At 44.9% G+C, this 19,027-nt stretch overlaps 1 protein-coding gene across 2 annotated transcripts in view; it reads left to right on the top strand.

The window, feature by feature from the left end:
• Nucleotides 1-271: 271 nt before the first annotated feature.
• GABRA5 (gamma-aminobutyric acid type A receptor subunit alpha5) overlaps nt 272-19,027 on the top strand; it is a 103,261-nt gene continuing 84,505 nt past the window's right edge. Inside the window, exons 1-7 of one of the 2 annotated variants that reach the window (XM_060293915.1) lie at nt 272-514; nt 828-1,018; nt 2,628-2,687; nt 3,062-3,221; nt 16,388-16,509; nt 17,329-17,396; nt 17,502-17,722. In XM_060293915.1, coding sequence (XP_060149898.1) covers nt 498-514; nt 828-1,018; nt 2,628-2,687; nt 3,062-3,221; nt 16,388-16,509; nt 17,329-17,396; nt 17,502-17,722 — 839 coding nt within the window. In that variant the 5' untranslated portion in view covers nt 272-497. The remainder of the gene's footprint in view (nt 515-827; nt 1,019-2,627; nt 2,688-3,061; nt 3,222-16,387; nt 16,510-17,328; nt 17,397-17,501; nt 17,723-19,027) is intronic. The other variant, XM_030873214.2, reaches the window with a different exon arrangement.

Raw genomic sequence — 19,027 nt, 5'->3', positions numbered from 1 at the left:
TTCACACACTGAAAGATTAAAGATATTTTCTGGGGGAGAGTTAGAAATTTGCCTTTCTCACAATTATTCTGTTAAAAATGATTGTAAACAACTCAGTGTCACAAAAGATGTGGAAATAATAGTACACTGCCCATCATGTTCTTGCTGGTTTTACTTTAAATCTTGAACATCTCCCCCTGGGTGTTCTCATAGCCAAGAGGCAGCCGCCTCCTGAGAAAACCAGATGCTGCCATCTTAAAACCAGGACTGTGCTTGCTTTTGCACCCCTATTCCGCCCAGGCGTCATTAGTGCCAGCCTCACCTCTTGGAGTGGGCACACTGCGGCAGAGACAGACACGATCCCAATAATGAAATCTCACATGTGCGTGTGTGCAGGAGGCAGTGCCCTGCACCAGTGTCCACGCCCCAGACCCGTTCTCAGGTCTGCAGACCCCAGGGTCCCTTGCTACTGACAAGGCGGCTTCTTGTCCAGAAAGGGAACTTCCTAAAACGCCCAAATGTATACTGCAATTAGGTAAGTGTTTAATTCTAATTAATCCAATTTTACTCTGACTTTCCTTCCCGTAGCGATGAATTACAGATTTTAAAAAGTAGCCTCACAAGCTAGCTTCTTTCTAAAGCGAGGAGCAGATGCGGACACAGAGGCCTGCGTGGAGAACTGCGGGAAGACTGAGGCCAGGCCAGTAAGGTGCTCAGGGCTGGCCCTGAAACAGGAAAGCTCTCAGAGAAACGGCCTCCGGCGGCTGCCTGCTGACACGCCCTTTCCATCTCAGCTCTGAAAAGAGGGACTGGTGCTTATTACAAGAGGCATCGATATTCTCCCGCAGGCTACCAAGAAACTTCATCGGAAATATGGCCTATCCCAAACCTGGCACAGCCGCGGGCCCGGAGCCCTCCCCCTCCGCTGAGCCGGCCCGAGGCGAGGGCGCATTTGGTGAGAGTCTGGCGGCCTCTACCGGAGCGCCTCTGCAGAGGAACGTTCCCCAAAGCCGGAGACGACATGTGGCGCTCGGGCGAGGTGAGAGCGAGCGCGCGAGTGCACTGGGGACGCGGGGGGGTGGGGGGGCGGAATCTCTGCAGCAGGGCAGAGCGCGGCCTCGGTCGCGGAGCGGAGCCGCAGGGCGGCGGCGGGAGCGCGGGGGGCACCGGAGCCTTTCGGCCCGGGAGGACTGGGGAAGTTCGCGCTGGCGGCATGGGGCGGTGACGCCGCACTGGCCTTCCGCTCTTGCCAGCCGGTTGAGAGCAGGCGGAGGAGGAGGAGGATGCATCCTCGCCGACGGCTTGCCTTCCCGGGCCGGCGCGCAGGGTAAGCCCGGGCGCGCGGGACCGGGGAAGTGGGGTAAGAAGCTGCGGGCGAGGTCGAGAGGACGGGCGGCCCCGGCTCGGTCCGCACCCCTATACTCGGGGCTGCCTGGCTTGGGAAGGCAGGTGGAGACAGGCGTGGAGCCACGGGCGGCCGGGAGCGCAAACTTTCCCCCGGCGACTGCGGAGGCATAGACAGCGCGGGAGGTCAGGGGGGTCCAGAGCGGCGCAGCCCCGCGGGACGGGGCACCAGGGTTCAGTGCCCACGGGCTCGCCGGTAGGAATTGGGGCGTGGGGCATCCGCCGCCGTCACTGGAGCCGACGGGCGAGATCGCCCATCCGGAGGGCCCCGTCGGCCCAGGGCCTTCGAGGCGCGCAGCGTCCAGGAGCTTCCTGCAGGGTGGGCGCCGGCTCGGCGGCGGGGGGCGCGGGCGGGTCGCGCGGGCTGCTCGGGACGGGGGACACCAAGCCGGCACTGCACCGCGCGCTCCTCTCCGAGAAAGAAAGCGCCGCCCGGCAGGACGCTCCGCTCGGACCCCGGGCAGGAGCCGGGCAGGTCTGCTGGGGCCAGAAGCTAGCCGGGGAGGGTCGGCGAGCGTTTGGCGCTGGGCGCGCCGCTGCGGACCGGGCAGGAGGCCGACCCTGCCGAGCCGCGGGCACCAAGCCGGCGGAGGCTTAGCCTACGCAGTGCCGCCCCCGAGCCCACCAGCTCCCGCGAGCCCCCGCGGCGGTCCCGGGACCGTGGGAGCGCAGCCTCTCTTTGGGGGTCCCGGCTCTGGGCTGAGGGCAGCAGGAGGCGCCGCCCCGGTTTCCCGCATGCAGCGCCGCCTGCTCGCCGCCGGGACTCTGGCCCGGGTTTGGCTACAAGCCCCAGGACGCGCCCAGGAGACCCCCGCCCTGCCTTTCTCCACTCGAGGGCCTTGGATTCTGAGGTGGAAGTACCTGTTGTGTGTTTCCCTTTTCCGGAGTTGGCCTGGGGTCGCCTCGGGAAAATGTTTCTTTTGAACATGCAGTGCTCCTATAGGATGTGCATCTATTTGCGTTATGCGCATATTGAGAAGTATATGCCTTCGCTAAGGTTAGTTGCAGAGCCCAGGGATTGTGCCTGCTTGGATTTCAAATGCATTAATTAGGGCCCAGCACAGAGCCCAGAGCCAAGAGACTTTCCCAAATGCAGTGATTATTAAGTTCTACAGTCATGGGGACAGATTGCTGAGAAAGTGGCAACCCTCCCTTATAAGCAGTTCTTATATTATCTTGATCTTGTAGAAGACCTGTTTCTTAAATGTGCCTTTCCCCCCCTCTTTTCACATACTTTCTCTCAGCACCTTGCAGAACAAGGAGTAGCTTGCTGACTTTGAACGCGTGGCAAATATTTCAGAAAGGTAAAAGTATTCCACTTGTGGATTTGACAGATGCAAAATACAGTTAGATAACTTCAGGCATTGAATCTAACAATAGGACTAATGGGTCATTTGATAACATGGTAAAAATAAAACAAAGTATTTGAGGCATGGGAAAAAATTAATTAGGGGAATGATTCTACACCTTGAGTAAAAGTGAAAATTAAGCCTACTGTAATTTCCTTTTATGCCCCAATAAAAAGGCCAGTGAACACAGATAACTCCTGATGTGGAGCCGTGCTGCACAAGCACAGCCAGGCTCCTTTCTTTCTGAACTGTGTGTGTTAGCAGTGTGATTTGATTCCAGGAACTGCGTCACAGAAACATTCATGTTTATATATTTTTCCCCCTTTCAGCTTCAAGATCAAGGTTGAGAAAGGAACAGTTATTCTTCCAAATTCATCTGCTTCAGCTATTATTCTTATTGGGAATGGACAATGGAATGTTCTCTAGCTTTATCATGATCAAAAACCTCCTTCTGTTTTGTATTTCCATGAACTTAGCCAGTCACTTTGGGTAAGTTATCATCTATGCTTTGATTTTACGATTTTCGGGGCACAAGTGCCTTTCAGAAACTTTGCTGAGCAGTATATTAGCAAACCCTCGCTGGCCACCTTTGCAGTCCCACACCTTTGAACTTGTTGTAAATAAATAAAAGAGTCCTTGCCCTACCCCACACTTTATTCCTGAGCAAGGCACTTGGAATAAAGACACTTTATTCCTTTATTCCAAGTGTGGGGTTTCTGAAGTGAGTCAGAGAAAAGAGGCAGATTATGTTTTCAAAAGTGGAAGAAGATGGTTTCAGAGTCGGCTGTGTTTCCTCCCACTCAGGTTAAAGCACGATTCAGAAGTTGACCTGCATAAAGGACATTTATTGCTTGTTAGACAAGGCAATGATCAGCATTCTGATTGCCCTCCTTGGTGCCATTATGCAAAGGAATTTGCCTTTAAATCCAGGCCCACACTAGGTGGCACTGACAAGGACTTGCAGTGGTCCTGGCTTGAGCCATAGGGCTTGAACTGTGGCCATCTGAATGCAGAGACAGATACCAGAAACTACATGTGCCTGAAGATCTGCAGGACACCCAGGCATTTGGCGTTATCAGTTCCTTTCCTCTTCTTCCCCAAATTGTTCTGGCTGATCAAAAGGATTGTCACTTGAAGTTGGTGGAGTATAATTAAGAAGTTAAATTTTAGGACAAAAGTCGCCAAGCACCCCTTCTGTGAAAATCAGCTGTGAAGGTTGCACTTGTGTGAAACATGGAGGGATCTTCAGGGCACAGTGAATCTGCAACAGATCCCTACTAGTTGGCAGGAAGGAGGACCCTTCCAAGTCCATGACCTTCTCTCTTTGTCCTCTGGACATTTTCTGTTCTTTTGACATTCCCAGGTGTGTACAGAGGAGGAAACAGAGAGAGAGAGAGAGGCTTGTGACCATCCCCAGGTGTGTGGCTGGTACATGACGGCAGTGGGGCTGTGTACCAGGTCCGTCAGGGACTAGTCCAGCCCTCAGCACCGTGAGGAATGTGCACATTAATCATGCCTGTAGGACATGCCTCTTAGCCACTCAGGGTATTCCCTTGGGAAAGAGCATTAGTTGTTATTCTTGCCTTGCTGCTTGTCTTGAGTGGTTATTTCCCTACCTGTGCCTTTGGTTTCCTTATCTGTTCAGTGAATGTCTTCCTTTCCAAGGGCTCTCCCTGCTGCTAAACCTTATAGGATTTAACCATGATGTTCCTACATATATCTGCATGAGAAGTGTGTTTAGAAGTGAAATCATACACAATATTTAAATTTCCAAGTTAATACATTAGGTAGTTAATTTGCTTACTATATATACCGCATATATTTAGCAGTATTTCAGAGGTAAGAAATAGGCTAGGATTGAGAACATGTATTTTTTCCTAAGATTTTGGTCAGATATATTTTTGTGAATCTGCATTCTGTAGTCACGAAGGTATTATACTATGGTGGATGAAAGTCTGAAATATGAAGGAATGTGCATACCGAGTTTAGCCATTAGAAGCAGCTATACTTTATTTCTTATTTAATTTGATGACTTTCTGAGGTCATCTTCAAAACAGAGATATATCTGTTAGTTTCTGGAAGCTAATACAGAGCAAGTGGTAGAATACCCCTCAATCTCCCTAGAGAATTAGCTGTTGGAGAAGTTTTGAATCTGTTAGATATAAGGTCAATAGTCCATCCCAAAACGATACCTACTGACTGCAGAAAATGCGTGAGACACAGAATAGTATGTGAAAAAGAAAAACATCCTTAATTCCACCACACAGAAACAATCATTCTTCATATTTTGGTGTGTTTTCTTCCCCTTGCTTCTATGCCTAGCTTTATACAGTTGGGATCATACTGTGCCTTCAGTTTTGTGTTTTTGTGCTTTCTTCATGCCAATACTTTGTTACTACAAACTCTTTGAAATGTATGATTTAAAATGGATGAATATTATTACAGTGCATAAATGATTCATCATAGGCTACTTCCCTAATTTGGGGTGTTTACATTGTTTCCGATTGTGCTGTTATTGCATTTTCCTGCAGTGAACATATTTGGCTTACAATTGTTTTAAGTATTTGAGATCATTTCTACTAGAAGATCTTCCTGTAAGTGGGATTTTACGTCAGCTCCCCTGAGTACTTTTAGCTCTTGGTCCTACATGTCCAGTTGCTTCTGAGGACCAGGATCTGCAGCAAAGCAGGAAGCCCAGCAGGGTGTGGTTTTCAACAGAAGACATCTTGACATCTGGGGGCACAAGTCCCTATTTATTTCCCTTCTTATACAAGGCTCCTTTCACTTGCTTATTACTATAAATGAACTTAAGAATAATTTTGTCAAATTGCAAAGAAAGTTTCAGAACACTTATTTGGCTTAAAACCTTGACAAAATAATAGCTATCGCAATATGGAGTGCCTATTTGTTATGTTGTCTGTTTTAGATAAACCCTAGGAGGAGCCTTATGAGCTAAGCATCATTAGCCCTGTCTTATGGTCGGGAAGGCAAGAGTAAAGGATGGCTAACTGGGGAAGTTCGCCAAGCCGGTCATGCTGGAGTTCCGTCCTCAGCCCTCCTCAGAGTGAACCTGCCTGGTGGTCCCCTCTTGATTTCACGTGGTTTGCAGGGAAGGTCTAAGTCAGACTGATCTATAGAGGAAGGAGACGTAATTTTGAAAGGTATTCTCTGCATTGGAGTAGAGAGAGTTTTCTGTTCTGAAATTACAGGAAAAAAGTGTTTGGGTAAGCTCTGTTATTTCCCACAAAGAAAGAGTTTATGTGATTTGGTTCTAAAGAAAGGTGAACGGGGAAGCATGTAAGGCCTTAATTTGAACATTGTGGGACAAGAGAAATGCTGATGCCTGTAAATACATAAAGGAAACCAGACAACTTGTGGAGGGTTAGGAGGGTGACAGGAAACCAGTCAGGGAGCAGAAGGAAAGAGGCAAGTACACGTGTGCTTTTGTGCAGTACAAAGTTATACCCAGTATTTGTGAAAAGCATGTGGATTTGGCAATCAGGAAATTTATAAATGTGATATGTAAAATGTATTTTACTGTGATTATATAAGATAATGTGAAATTGTTTTGAAAATATATGAGTCTCATTTCTTCTCCTTCTTCTCCCTTTTATTTTCTAAATTTGATCAGAGCCACCAGTAGCTCATTTTCAGTAGCCTTTGTAATTCTTCTGTTAGTTTTAAGTTACATAACAGAGCATGAGTCAAGTGTATAACAGAACAGAGGCCTATTTGACTGTCAGCCTTATGCAATGTCACGTTTAGAGACATGGTTTAATTTGAGGCATTATAATTATTTTAATGAGACCAGTAATCAAATGTACATGGTAAAAAAAAAAACTAGCACAGAAATAATAACAATGTCTGAATCAATGTAATGTCAAAATACATAATATTAAATTTAATCTGGAATTAGTTTATCATCATTTGAAAAATTACACTTTATCAGACTTGATTGACCAGTGATAATTGTAAGATAAATTTGAGAATTATCAACTCAATAAGGTAAAATCTGATTCCATTCATTTAATAGTATTAAATATTTTTTAGAGGTTTATCTATTGGAAAATTAAAAATGCATTAGAATTTTATCACATGGGAACTACAATTCAAATAGACTTTGGAAAACAGTATTTTATAATTGGCAATTATAGGCAGATTCTTGTAGAAGTAGCTTAAGAACAGGAACAGATAAGGTTCTTCTTTATCTGTCTACGCAGGTGTGCTAACCAGGACCTTTGGTTTCATGAAGAGGGCTTTTTCATACACGTTCTCAAGGACAGTTCTCTTCTTTTAACTAGAGCAGAAAGTATACTCTCTCTGAGTCATTTAAGTACTCACAATGTCTTTTTAAATGGCAAGTTCTCTCTTGTGAATCCCCAGATGGCAAGTTCTTCTTGCCTGTAGCTGCTGGTTCACAAGACCCAGGAAAAAAGTCATTGTAACAATTGTAAAAACACAGAGAAGTGCTGTGAAGCAGTTAGGACACACACAGGTGAGGGGGCGTCTAAGTGGAGGCTGCAGAGATGGCCAGAGATCTCACATATAGTAAACATTTTAGGTGACTAAGATCCTGCTACAGAGTAATGCCCAATATTTTTTAAGGCACCAAAAGAAAATACTTCCAAATTACACACTTTGTAGAAGAAACTCTTAGCAGGTTTATCATGCCAACAGGCAGTGAGCTAAGACAAAGCTTAGAAGGACAGTCAGCCAGAGTCGACCCAGCCAGCCCTGTCTGGCCATTAGCTCCAAGATGAGTCACTGGCTTGGTTCAAGGGGAGAAGGAGAATGTGGGCTTTTGGATTTTTATAAAGGTGCAATTGCATAACATGCATATTTTAATTGGTGTGAAATTTCAAAGGAAAATATTAGAATCAAAAGTAGAAAAATCTTATCATAGAACTATGGTGGCAGGAAAAATAATTATCAGTGTTTACATGAGTATTTCTCCTTCATTTCCAGAATGCATTTTCAAAAAAATGTACTGTTTAATTTTCACAAAACCCTCACTTTTTAGGTGAAAAGAGCTCAGGTGATAGAACACAGAGAAACATGTCTAAGTTTCATCATTGGAAAGTAGAAAAGTCAGGATCCATCTCTAGGCTCAGGGCCTGGGCTAGCACCCTCCATGCAGGACCTTTTCCAGAATGTCTGGATATTTAAGGTGCGACGAAAAGGGATAGAATGGGGGAAAATCTATACTTTGAAATGTCCTAACCTAGAACTCAAATAACACTGCTCTAAAGATAGTTGGTTTATCGTAGCCTGAATAAAATCAAATACAAAATATGTACTATGAAATATAATGTTATAGAGAGGGAACCATATTATAGGAAAATTAAGATATACTATGAAACTGGCTTTAGCAGTTCATTGAAAATTCTGTTTTATTTGTATTTATTTAACAATTTATTTCAAGGTCAAAAGGCAAACCTAAACATAAATGAAACCCAGGACAAGTTCATTTTCAGTTTTAACAACAACAGATAAAATTGGGCCATCACTCTATAATCAATTTGGTTCCTATTTCAGGGATGTAGGTGTCATTTTGACAGAGGACAGTGAAGCTTCTCTGTGTGGCAGCAGAATTACTAAGCCTGCCTGCAACTCAGTTTCCTAATCTCCAGGTGGAGTTAATAATGGATCCTATGTCACAGGGTTGATGAGAAGGATAAATTGCTGAATGAGTGCTAAATGCTGAAACATGGCCAGGTAGGAAGGGAGTGCTAAGTCCAGGCTAACTATCCTGGGTGTTATGACCAGGAGACTCTGAGGTTTACCAGACCCATGGGGTGGGCACAGCAAAGTCATGTCAGCAGAGTCTCCCTTGCCATGTGAGGGAGCACATTCACAGTCACAGGTTCTGGGGATCAGCATGTGGGCATCCTGCAGTATGGTGCCCTGTGGCTGCATCAGTGTTTATTGAGTCCTTTCTATGTGCCAGACAGTGTTCTAGGTGCTGAGACTCTGTGGTGGGCAGGGTAGAGCATGCCTTCCAGGAGGACTCCTTCTAGTGTGCAGTAAACACATACTTATCAGTTGGGTCACAAGGATTGCTGAGAAGAGTGATCAGAGTAAGAGGTAGTGAGTGTGCTGGAGAGAAGTGCTCAAGCAGATGTCTAAAGAAAGTGAGCATGTGAGCAGTGCCCTTCATGGAGATGATTGGACAGGTGAGAGAAGCAGCAGATACAGGATGATGAGGAAGCAGTGTGAGGAAAGGGAAGGTTGGTGGGAGGCAGGACCAGAGAAGCAGTTGGGAGGGTCAGATCATGAAGGACCTTGTAGGCCACGCTAGGTAGTATCAGGACGAGCAGTTGGCTGTTGAAGAGTGAAATATGAGCCCATTGAGATGTGACCGTAAAATGACAAACGTTAAAGCTGACTCTGGCTGCCGAGTGGAGAATACACTAAGAGTCTAAGGTGGGCAGGCTTAGTAAAGGAGGGACCAGGGAGGAAGTTAAGAGGCAAATGCAACGACCCAGGGGAGGGGCATTTCGGTCAGCAGGGTCTGTTGATGGGCTGATGTGAACGTGAAAGAAGAGGAGTCAGGGATGATCTCCCCAGTGCTTGACCTGAAAACATGATGGGTTCAATTGGCTGTTGTTGAGCTGGTGGGGACAGTAGGAGAAGAGGCTGTAGAGAATCATGAGTGCAGTCTTGGACCTGTGAGATGCTTAGTAGATATCAAAGTGGCCAGGCAGGCCATTGGACATACAGGTCCGGAGTCAGAGAGAAAGAGGTTGGGGATGGAGACATGAACTTGAGAGAGACATTTAAAGCCATTAGATTGAATGAAATCAATCAGACATTGAGTGTCTGAAAAAGGGTCCCTGGACAGCCCTGGAACACACCAGGGTTTAAGGTCAGGAAGGTAAGAAGCGGGCAAGCAAGACTGAGGAGAAGAGGCCAGTGAAGATAAGAAGAAAGAGAGTCATGTCCTGCGACTGAGCGGAGAAGTGTTGTAAGAAGGGGGTGTGGTCAGCTGAGGGCTGAGACTGGACCTTTGGGTTTGGCAGTGTGGAGGAGCGGCCAGAAGAGGGCTTTCACTGGGAGGCAGTTGGGCAAAGCCCGAGTGGAGTGGGGCAAGAGAAGGGCAGAGAGACAGCAGAGACCTTTGAGCAGAAAACTCCAGTGAGTTTTGATGAGAAGAGAGGCTAAGGATGGAACAATAGCTGGGATGGGATATAGGGTGAATGAAAGACTTTTTAAAGACCTGATGTAATTACTGATAGGAATGGTTGGGGGGAGGGAGACCCGTGTGTGATAAGCACCAGTATGATTCATGTGCTTTATAATCATATATGTGGGGCACCCAGTGTGGCTGCGGGGAGGGAAGGGGCTGAGTCTAGAGAAGTGGGCAGAGTCAGATGAAGGAGGTGTGGCCTGCAAGACCAGGACCTGGGTTGCACCTTGCAGGTGGTAGGATTCTGAACCAGGCTGCAGTGGTTGGGGACAGGAGTGGAGCGTCTACATGGAGGGTGGCAGACAGGGGTAGGGTGGACTTAAGCACTGTCTAGGGAGCTGACAGGCAGGACCAGGGGCACCTTTGACAGGGGCACCATCTAAGAGTTCTGGCATAATGTTTTATGGCCATGAATTTATCCACATAAAGCACACATGTCAATCCATGTTTTCCACCATAAGAGGGAACAACTCTTATTTGGAAACTTGGGGTTGACTTTCATGTCTGGCTATATCCACCATGCTTTCATTTTAAAAAATTTTACATATTTTTTAACATGGTTAGCTAAAGTGGCGTGCAATGGAAATTTGAAGAAAACATCACAAAACCATGCCATTTAGAGGTACTTATTTAGTGAGCTTAAAGTAACAAGCAAATAAACTGAAGATACATTTATCAGAAGTAATTAAATACTGAAGAAAAAATGCAGAAAGAAATGCAGTTCAAGAAAACAGATAAGCTGCTGCTTAAAAGCAATTCTGTTCCAGTCCCAAAGTAAGTTCACATTAAAGCTGGTCTGCAGATGCAATTACCTATCCTATTTTATGGAAATCAAAAAATGGCTGTCAGCATAAGCAGAGATAACATCACAAGAAATGTGTCACACATTGCCATCAATAGCACCATTTGTGGTATGAGACAAAAGATTTTTCTTCCACAGAAATGATGACATAGCTTGAACTTGAACTTGAACTTGAACTTGAACCCTTCACTGAAATAAGGAGACCTCATCAGGCATCACTTGGTAAAATGAAGCACCTTTAAAGATGGACTCTACCTCATAGTGTTATTATTACTAGTAGAGATTGTAATACTGATAGAAAAGATACATTGGAGTAAAATTTCCTCAAAAAGAAAAAGACTCTTAGATTTGACTACCAGTACAACTCTTTGCTCACTCCTCTTTCAGAGTAATGCATGGATTCTACTGCAGGTTTCACCCTGTGTTCGTAACTGATTTTGGAGACAGTTCTCTTGGGATCCCTGCCCTGCTGTATTCAGACTCCTCCCTCCCCATTCCTCCCCGACTCCCCGTCAGAAACCCTGCTGATGGCCTCATCCATCCTGCCTCTACCCCCTGCCATCACCTGAGCAATGGGTCTCTACGCCTCCAGTCTTTCCTCTTCTAAGTCCATCATCCCCAAGGTGCCCGGGGACCACAAGGAAAGAAAATGCCCCTGTTAAGATGCTCTGAGTTTCCCACCACCTTCAGGCTAGATCCTAGAGGTGGAGCTTTTCACATGAATACGCCATGATTTGAGCCACACACGTGGCTCTTCTCACCAGAGTTCAACATACCCTCTGCAAATATCAGTATTTCTTTTCTTTTTTAAAATTTTTATTGGAGTATAGTTGATTTACAATGTTGTGTTAGTTTCTGCTGTACAACAAAGTGAATCAGTTATAAATATACATATATCCACTCTTTTAGATTCTTTTCCCATATAGTTCATTACAGAGTATTGAGTAGAGTTCCCTGTTCTATAGAGTAGGTTCTTATTAGTTATCTGTTTTATATATAATAATGTGTATATGTCAATACTAATCTCCCAATTTTTAGTGCCACTGCTCACAACCCCTTCCTTTAGCTTGAGACCTGATCTTCATGCTTGAAAGCTTAGGTCTGCTTTCCTCTCCTCTGACCCCATACAAAGCTTGATCCCTCCCCTTTGGGTACATAGAATGCCCTGCATATTGCAAAGATTCCTGCACCAACCATGTTCTACAGAAATTCTCTGGGAACATGGCCTATTCTTTTAGATGCAGTCATGTTCCCTAGGTTGGGGATGCCACCTTTCTCATTGACACCACCAGTTCTCACCACAATACCAAGCACATGGCTGATGTCCACAATACCTTTGTTGAGCTGAGCTGCTGGGGTAAGCACTGGGCCCAACCCGACAGCCTCTCTGAAGACGTGACAGAGAAGAGACACTCTCTGGGGTCATTTGGAGTCACTCTGGCAGTTGGCTCACCTTTCTGTTTCCAATCTAGACAGGCTTAGAACAGTACCTCTCCCCCATGGCTGCACATGAAGATCACTTGGGGACATTATAAAAATACGAGTGCTTATTCCTCCTGGGTGAATTAAAGCCGAGTCTCTAGGGCCTAGAAACCCCTAGAAACCCGGAAGAGGCTAATGCAGAAGTCACAGAATCAAACGCCTTGAAGAGACCAGATGTAAGACCACGGGGACAGGTGGGAAATTTGTACAATTGCTAGAGTTGACCCTTTCTAAAGTCATTTACATTTATTGTTCTGAAAACTCTGCTGGTGAAATAAACCCATTAGTGGACCACGTTTCATGGCTATCTGTTCCCCACTCCACCTCATCAGAAATCTCTGAAAGACCCAGGACCTCAAGCCTGGCAGGGGCCACTCATAGCATTTTAGGAAGCCCTTCCACCCCCTGAGCTTCTTGTTCCACCCGTATCACTGCCCATGTCACAACCACCACCTTCCTTCTTCAGTCTGGAATATGGGGCTCAGAGTTCAAGCTTAGGGATCGAGTCCTTGTGCCTTTTGTATAGACCTGTACCTGAGTAGGAAGATATAAAAAATGAGGATGTTTTAACATGTGTGGTTAGGTCTACATTTCCTTTATGATCCCTTTTCTGGAACATCAATCTGAAAATATTGCAACTGTTTCATAAACTAAATGTGTTTGTAGAAAACTGGCAGTAACTATAAGGAAATAGTTCGTATTTTCAGAGAACCTAGTTCATTAATCCTGATACTGAAGGGGAAATCACCAAATTTTTCAAGCATTTCTACTTTATCTAAGGTCATTCTCAGAAATAACGAATCTAGTCTCAGCTCACAAAATCTGCTCCCCCTGAGATCAGAGCCTTCAGCTTATCCTGGAAGCAGCTGTGTACTCACAGCTTACCTGAGGGCCGGCAGAGCTCTTTGGTTTTACTCAGAACAGTGAAGATGCAAGCTGGAGCCTGCTTTCTGTACCTTAGCAGGCTGAGAGCATCTTGTGTTTCCACCTGGAGGACTCGTGGATTTGCTCACTGTGTGGAATTGCTCACCGAAGGCACAGCCCACTCTGTGTGTGTTATTTTGTTTTCCTAGCTCAAATGGAACAAAGTAAGCTGAAGTCACTCTGTATATTAGAAGCAGTCTGTAAAGATTGTACAGCTTGATATGCATGAGCAAGTTCACCAGACCTCTCTGAGAGTCTCCTGTATCCTGGCACGTCATTTGCTTTCAGTGGTAAGGGAAGGGCCTTCCTCTCCGTAGCAGTGAAGACAGTGCATTTTGTAACAATGAGCTGCAGATGAATGGTTTTTGAGGAAGATCTATGGACTGAGGAGGACTTCCCAGTTGTTCATGAGAGGAACCTCTACTCCTGCCCTGATAGGCATTTTTAGGACTTTTTTAGAAACCGTTTCGTACCTCCTAGGGCCTACCTTCAGTAAAAATAGAGAAGAAATCACTGCAAATCCCCAGCCACGGCCTCTCTAAAAAAAAAAAAAAAAGTCCACAGATAAATAGAAGAAGCAGTTACAGCAAAAGATGGCAGATATTGAAATTCCTGCAAGAAAAGTGTAATTATGTGTAAATGGGTGTAGATATATTTGAACTCTTTGGCCAAAAAGTGGAAGAAGAGCTTTGGAAGTCTTAGACATTGCATGCTATCCCATTGCTTTTGGCAATGATTTGGGTATTTGTGAAGCAGGATTCAGAGCCATGTGGAATGGTGTTTGTCTGAGTCAGTGGTGGAGCAGTGTACCAGAGTGTCCGGGAGGCAGTTCTCCTGGAGACAGGCACTGGGACTGCATGGTCTGTGGGCATCTCCATGGTCTCTATCTCTGGGCAGTCAAGGCTATTCAAAGCAAATATAATTTAAGAACATTTTCACAACAGATGTAATAGTTTTTAAAAATGTTCTTGAAACATTAAAGTATGCTTTTTCTTTTATTTTTTCTCATTGTGACTTTATTTTACATTTTTTATTGAGATATAATTGATATATAACATTGTGTACGTTTAGGGTGTGTTGATTTGATACATTTATATATTGTAATATGATCACCACCTTAGCATTAGCTGACACCTCTATCATGTCACATAATTATCATTTCCTTAAGTGGAAACACTTAAGATCTAGCCTCTTAGTAACTTTGAAGTTTATAACACAGTATTGTTGAGTATAACTACTATGCTGTGCATTAGATCCCCAGAACTTATTTACCTTCTAGTTTCAGGTTTGTAACCTTAAATAACACCTCCCCAATTCCATCACCCCCAGCCCCTGGTTACCACCATTCTACTGTTTCTATGAGTTGGCTTTTTTAGATTCCACATACAAGTGATAAGCCTTTTCTACTAGTGTGCAGGCTTTCATCTCTCTTCTAAGTTAAAGAGCCAATGGGGACCTTCCAAAAATTGGACACTTGGACCAAGCCCAGAATTGAATAACCAAACTGGTGAGAGTTATGAGCACCATGCGAAGTGGACATTGAGGTCAGATTTAGTTTGAGCAATAGTTGTTCAACTGGGCGTGTGCACAGACTTTCTTTCATAAACTTGAAGGACAGTGTTAAACCCCTTCGTCCTGACATTAGGTCTTCAAGGCTGAGTGCTTTGTCTTTCTAAAGTGTGAAACTACAATAGATGTCAGAGAAAAGGGAATTCAATATTTTTAAATACTAAGTCACAGAGTAAAAAAAGTATGTGTCTGTGGGCTCCATACTAACAGGACTGAATTTTAGGTTGTTAGAGCTTCAACAATATGCATTTTAATGGTGACGGGAAAATTAGATCCAAAGAACTTTATAGTGTCTCATTCAAAAGGGAGTCACTTTAGGCCATTAGAGAGTTGATCTGTTTAGATGCAGTCAGTGAAAATGACCAATTTTTGAGAAGTGGGTGGGGCAGGTACACATCAGTGCTGCCCTCAGATCCACCTGCTGATGGCAGAGCTCAGCGTCCATTCCAGCCACTTCACGGAAGAGAAAGCACATGAGCACAGTGGGGCCCCACAATCAGGCACTACAGGGAGGTCCCAGGAGCCCTCTGTTCTTCTCCCAAGTACCAAGGGTGCTGACTTCTCGGGACCACAGCTGGCTCTCAGCTGGGTTGAGTTCCCCTTGAAGCCAAGCCAGATGTGCAGGTCAGGTTCTTGGTAATAAGACATATCTTGCTATTTGCACTTCTGAAAAAGCAGCGATGGATGCCTGAGGTGGAACCCATGATGTTCAGGTGTGTTACCATCTTCTAGACTTGTGACTTTCTTTCCCTCCAGATAACTTACTCGGTTTGCCCAAATATGCTCAGGGCCATTTCTCATTTCCAGCTGCTCCATCAACATACACTTTTGAGGCCTGGATAACGTCACTGAATTGTACAAACTAGACTGTTCTTCCTGTGAACCTCCTAGAAGGTTCTGCCCGTCTTCTCAGGTTTTATCGTAAGTTGACATGTTGGGTCACACAGAACACTGCTCTCTGAGGCTCTGCTCTGAGGCGACATCACGTAAAGCCAGGGTTTTCAGCCTGGGCTTCACAATTCCTGCTCCCTGCATCCTGTGCTTTGGCTGGAGCCAAGTGTGCTGGCAGCTGGCAGTGCTGATGGTACAGAAGCCCACAGACTCTGTCGTCCCTTCACCATATGCTCCAGTCCTGGCTTAATGCTCATAGCACAAATGCTCCCAATTAAGGATACAGGGAAATTTGGGCACACCAATCTTACTTTCAAATTGGATAAAGTTTTTAATGTCCCCCCGATACCCCATAGCCCATTGCAGTTGACTCACTAACAAAATGAAGACTCAGTTTTTCTGTGTTTAAACCAAACTTCTGAAATACCCTGTGAGTGGGTTAGGCTCTGCTAGTCCATGTGCAGTGACTAATATGTCTTTAAAATGGCTACACTATTGACACAAACAGCTCTTCAGAATCTGGGAGGGATGGATTTAGAGCATCATATAAGGTTGATGGGAGACCAGCCCAGAGCCAGCATTCTCTGGCTGGCTATTGAAGAATTAGGGTTATTCAAGATATTCAAGAATAAGGCTTATGTATGCAAAACAATAACCTGGGTAGTACAAGAGATCATTCTCAGATGCCCTCCCGTCAAGACAAGTCACCATATTATTCCCTGGTTTCTATACTTTGAGACGAATTTGTAAGAAATAATTAATACAAGTTTGAACTCTTTCTTTTGTTTCTCCATTAAAAAGCTTTTCACAAATGCCAACCAGTTCTGTAAAAGATGAAACCAATGACAACATCACAATATTCACCAGGATCTTGGATGGGCTCCTGGATGGCTACGACAACAGACTGAGGCCTGGGCTCGGAGGTTGGTGTATGCTCCTTGGCTGAGGCCCTCGAGGCCCAAGGGAAATTTTTGCTTAAACCAAGCTCATGTTTCCTGTGGTTCAAACAATTCCTCAAAGAGCTTCCCTGCTAGCAGTTTGAATTGGTGGTGTTGCTAAGGCTTCTGCATATTATCATTTTCCAGATGCAAGAAGCCAAGGGAAGTGGTCTCCCTGCAAACTCCCTTTTCTTCCCAGATAATGGTAAGGCCATCTGGTCCACTTAAGGAGGAACCACTTCTTAGGTGTTACTGAAGCGGAGGTTACCCTATGTTAGGAAATACTTTAAAATCAAAGTCATACCCTCCCATCTATGCGAGTCCTTTTCAGAAATCCACTATTCAGTGCAAGTGCTCATCACACCATGGCATGTTACAGGTTTAATTTTTCACTAGAGCCATAATCACAGTTTTTACTTTGACTCTATAAAGTTGATAAAACTAAATGGATAGTAAAATACGCTTTCAGGGTACAACTGGCTTAATTTTGTGCTGAGAATCATGTGCCGTTTCAGGCATGTGTGGTGCCCTTGGCTCTAACCGATTTAGATGTGGTACATTTGAACCTGCTCCATTAGGTAAGGAGGGACCTGCTAGCAAATACATTCCCAGAAGAATATGTTTAGTCCTCCATTATTTGCATTTTTAGCAGGGACATTTACTTAAAGCATGATTCGACATTCTCTGCCTTTTTGGCAAGACAAGTCCACATAGGCTCCTTGACACCGTTTTACTCCACCCTGAGTTATGTCCCTATGAATTGTGAGCTGGGGCCCTGGTGAGGAACCTGTGTCTGTGTTTCAGAGCGTATCACTCAGGTGAGAACGGACATCTACGTCACCAGCTTCGGCCCGGTGTCTGACACGGAAATGGTAGGTGCGAGGCGCGGCCCCACCCAGACCACTCTAAACCCTGAAGGCACTGGCCCAGGGCCTCCTCTCCTTGAGTTGTCACCTGGTTGCCTCCCTTTGCACTAGGAATACACCATAGATGTGTTTTTCCGACAAAGCTGGAAAGACGAAAGGCTTCGGTTTAAAGGGCCCATGCAGCGCCTGCCTCTCAACAACCTCCTTGCCAGCAAAATCTGGACTCCAGACACCTTCTTCCACAATGGGAAGAAGTCCATTGCCCACAACATGACCACGCCCAACAAGCTGCTGCGGCTGGAGGATGATGGCACTCTGCTCTACACCATGCGGTGAGCGTGCTGAGTCGTGCCCTGGGCTGCCGGGCAGGGGTGGGGGTGGGTGGGGCCGAGAGGAGATGGGCTGGTTTGAGGATTCTGTCGTGTGTGTGATGGGTATTTTTTCCTTTTGACCTACCTATACTGATGTCCATGTAGCTTATTTCTTTGGGCTGCTATGGGTTCATAGTATTTATCTATATTTGTTTTTTGATTGAAGATCAAGGGCATCTTTGTTTTTTTTTTCTGGCTGCGCTGGGTCTTTGTTGCTGCACGTGGGCTTTCTCTAGTTGCCATGGGTGGGGCTACTGTTCGTTGTGGTGCACAAGCTTCTCGTTGTTGTGGCCTCTCTTGTTGCAGAGCCCGGGCTCTAGGCGCTTGGGCTTCAGTAGTTGTAGCATGCAGGATCAGTAGATGAAGCGTGCAGGCTCAGCAGTTGCAGCTCACTGGCTCTAGAGAGAGGGCTCAGTAGTTCTGGCCCACCAGCTTAGTTGCCCTGCAGCATGTGGGATCTTCCTGGACCAGGAATCAAACCCCTGTCCCCTGCATTGGCAGGCGGATTCTTAACCACTGCACCACCAGGGAAGTACAGATCAAGGGCATCTTTGGAAGAGTGACCCAGATAATGTAAGTTAGGGAAATTTTATTTTAAAAGAAATTTTATTTTAAAAATCCAAGGAGAACGCTTTTTTTTGCAATTGTGCAACGCTTTTGACATTTTAAAAGTCTGTTTCTTGTATGGTTTGATAACATTTCAAATGCTGAGGTTAAAATTTAGTATTTCTCATTTAAAATGATCATTAGTCATTTTTTAAAAAAATTCTGAATTATTCATTGCATCTGAGTAAATCAATAAATTGACCAGTCAGAGAGACTCCTTTATAGCTTTTCAGGTTCCATGGTGGGCCTAAGTAGACTTTAGAAAATATTTTTTAAATTAACAAAAAGGAAAGTAAAAAGGCACTAAAGTCAAGTTAAAAAAAAAAAAGCACATGCATTTTTGTAGCTGTTATTGGAATTTCTCTATCTTAGTTACAATTCTTCACAATAAACTTTATATTTAAAAGAATAATCATAGTGGAAAATAATATTGATACAGTCATCTTCAGAGGCTGCATGTCCTAACATAATTTTGAGGAATGCTTTGGCACATTGTATCCCAAACCTATTTGACAACAGGTCTCGATTTATAACAACCCAATAAGGATTCTGATCAGTGATCTGTGCACACACCTTGGCATTTTGTTCCAGTCCTCACTCTTCCCTTTTCCCTACATTGATCTGGGAGGTGTTTCACTCATAGAGGGAGACAAGAGTTGT

The sequence above is a fragment of the Globicephala melas genome, chromosome 2 (assembly GCF_963455315.2).
Source record: "Globicephala melas chromosome 2, mGloMel1.2, whole genome shotgun sequence".
In the NCBI taxonomy this organism is placed as follows: Eukaryota; Metazoa; Chordata; class Mammalia; order Artiodactyla; family Delphinidae; genus Globicephala; species Globicephala melas.
This window is presented reverse-complemented; position numbering and strand designations above follow the sequence as displayed.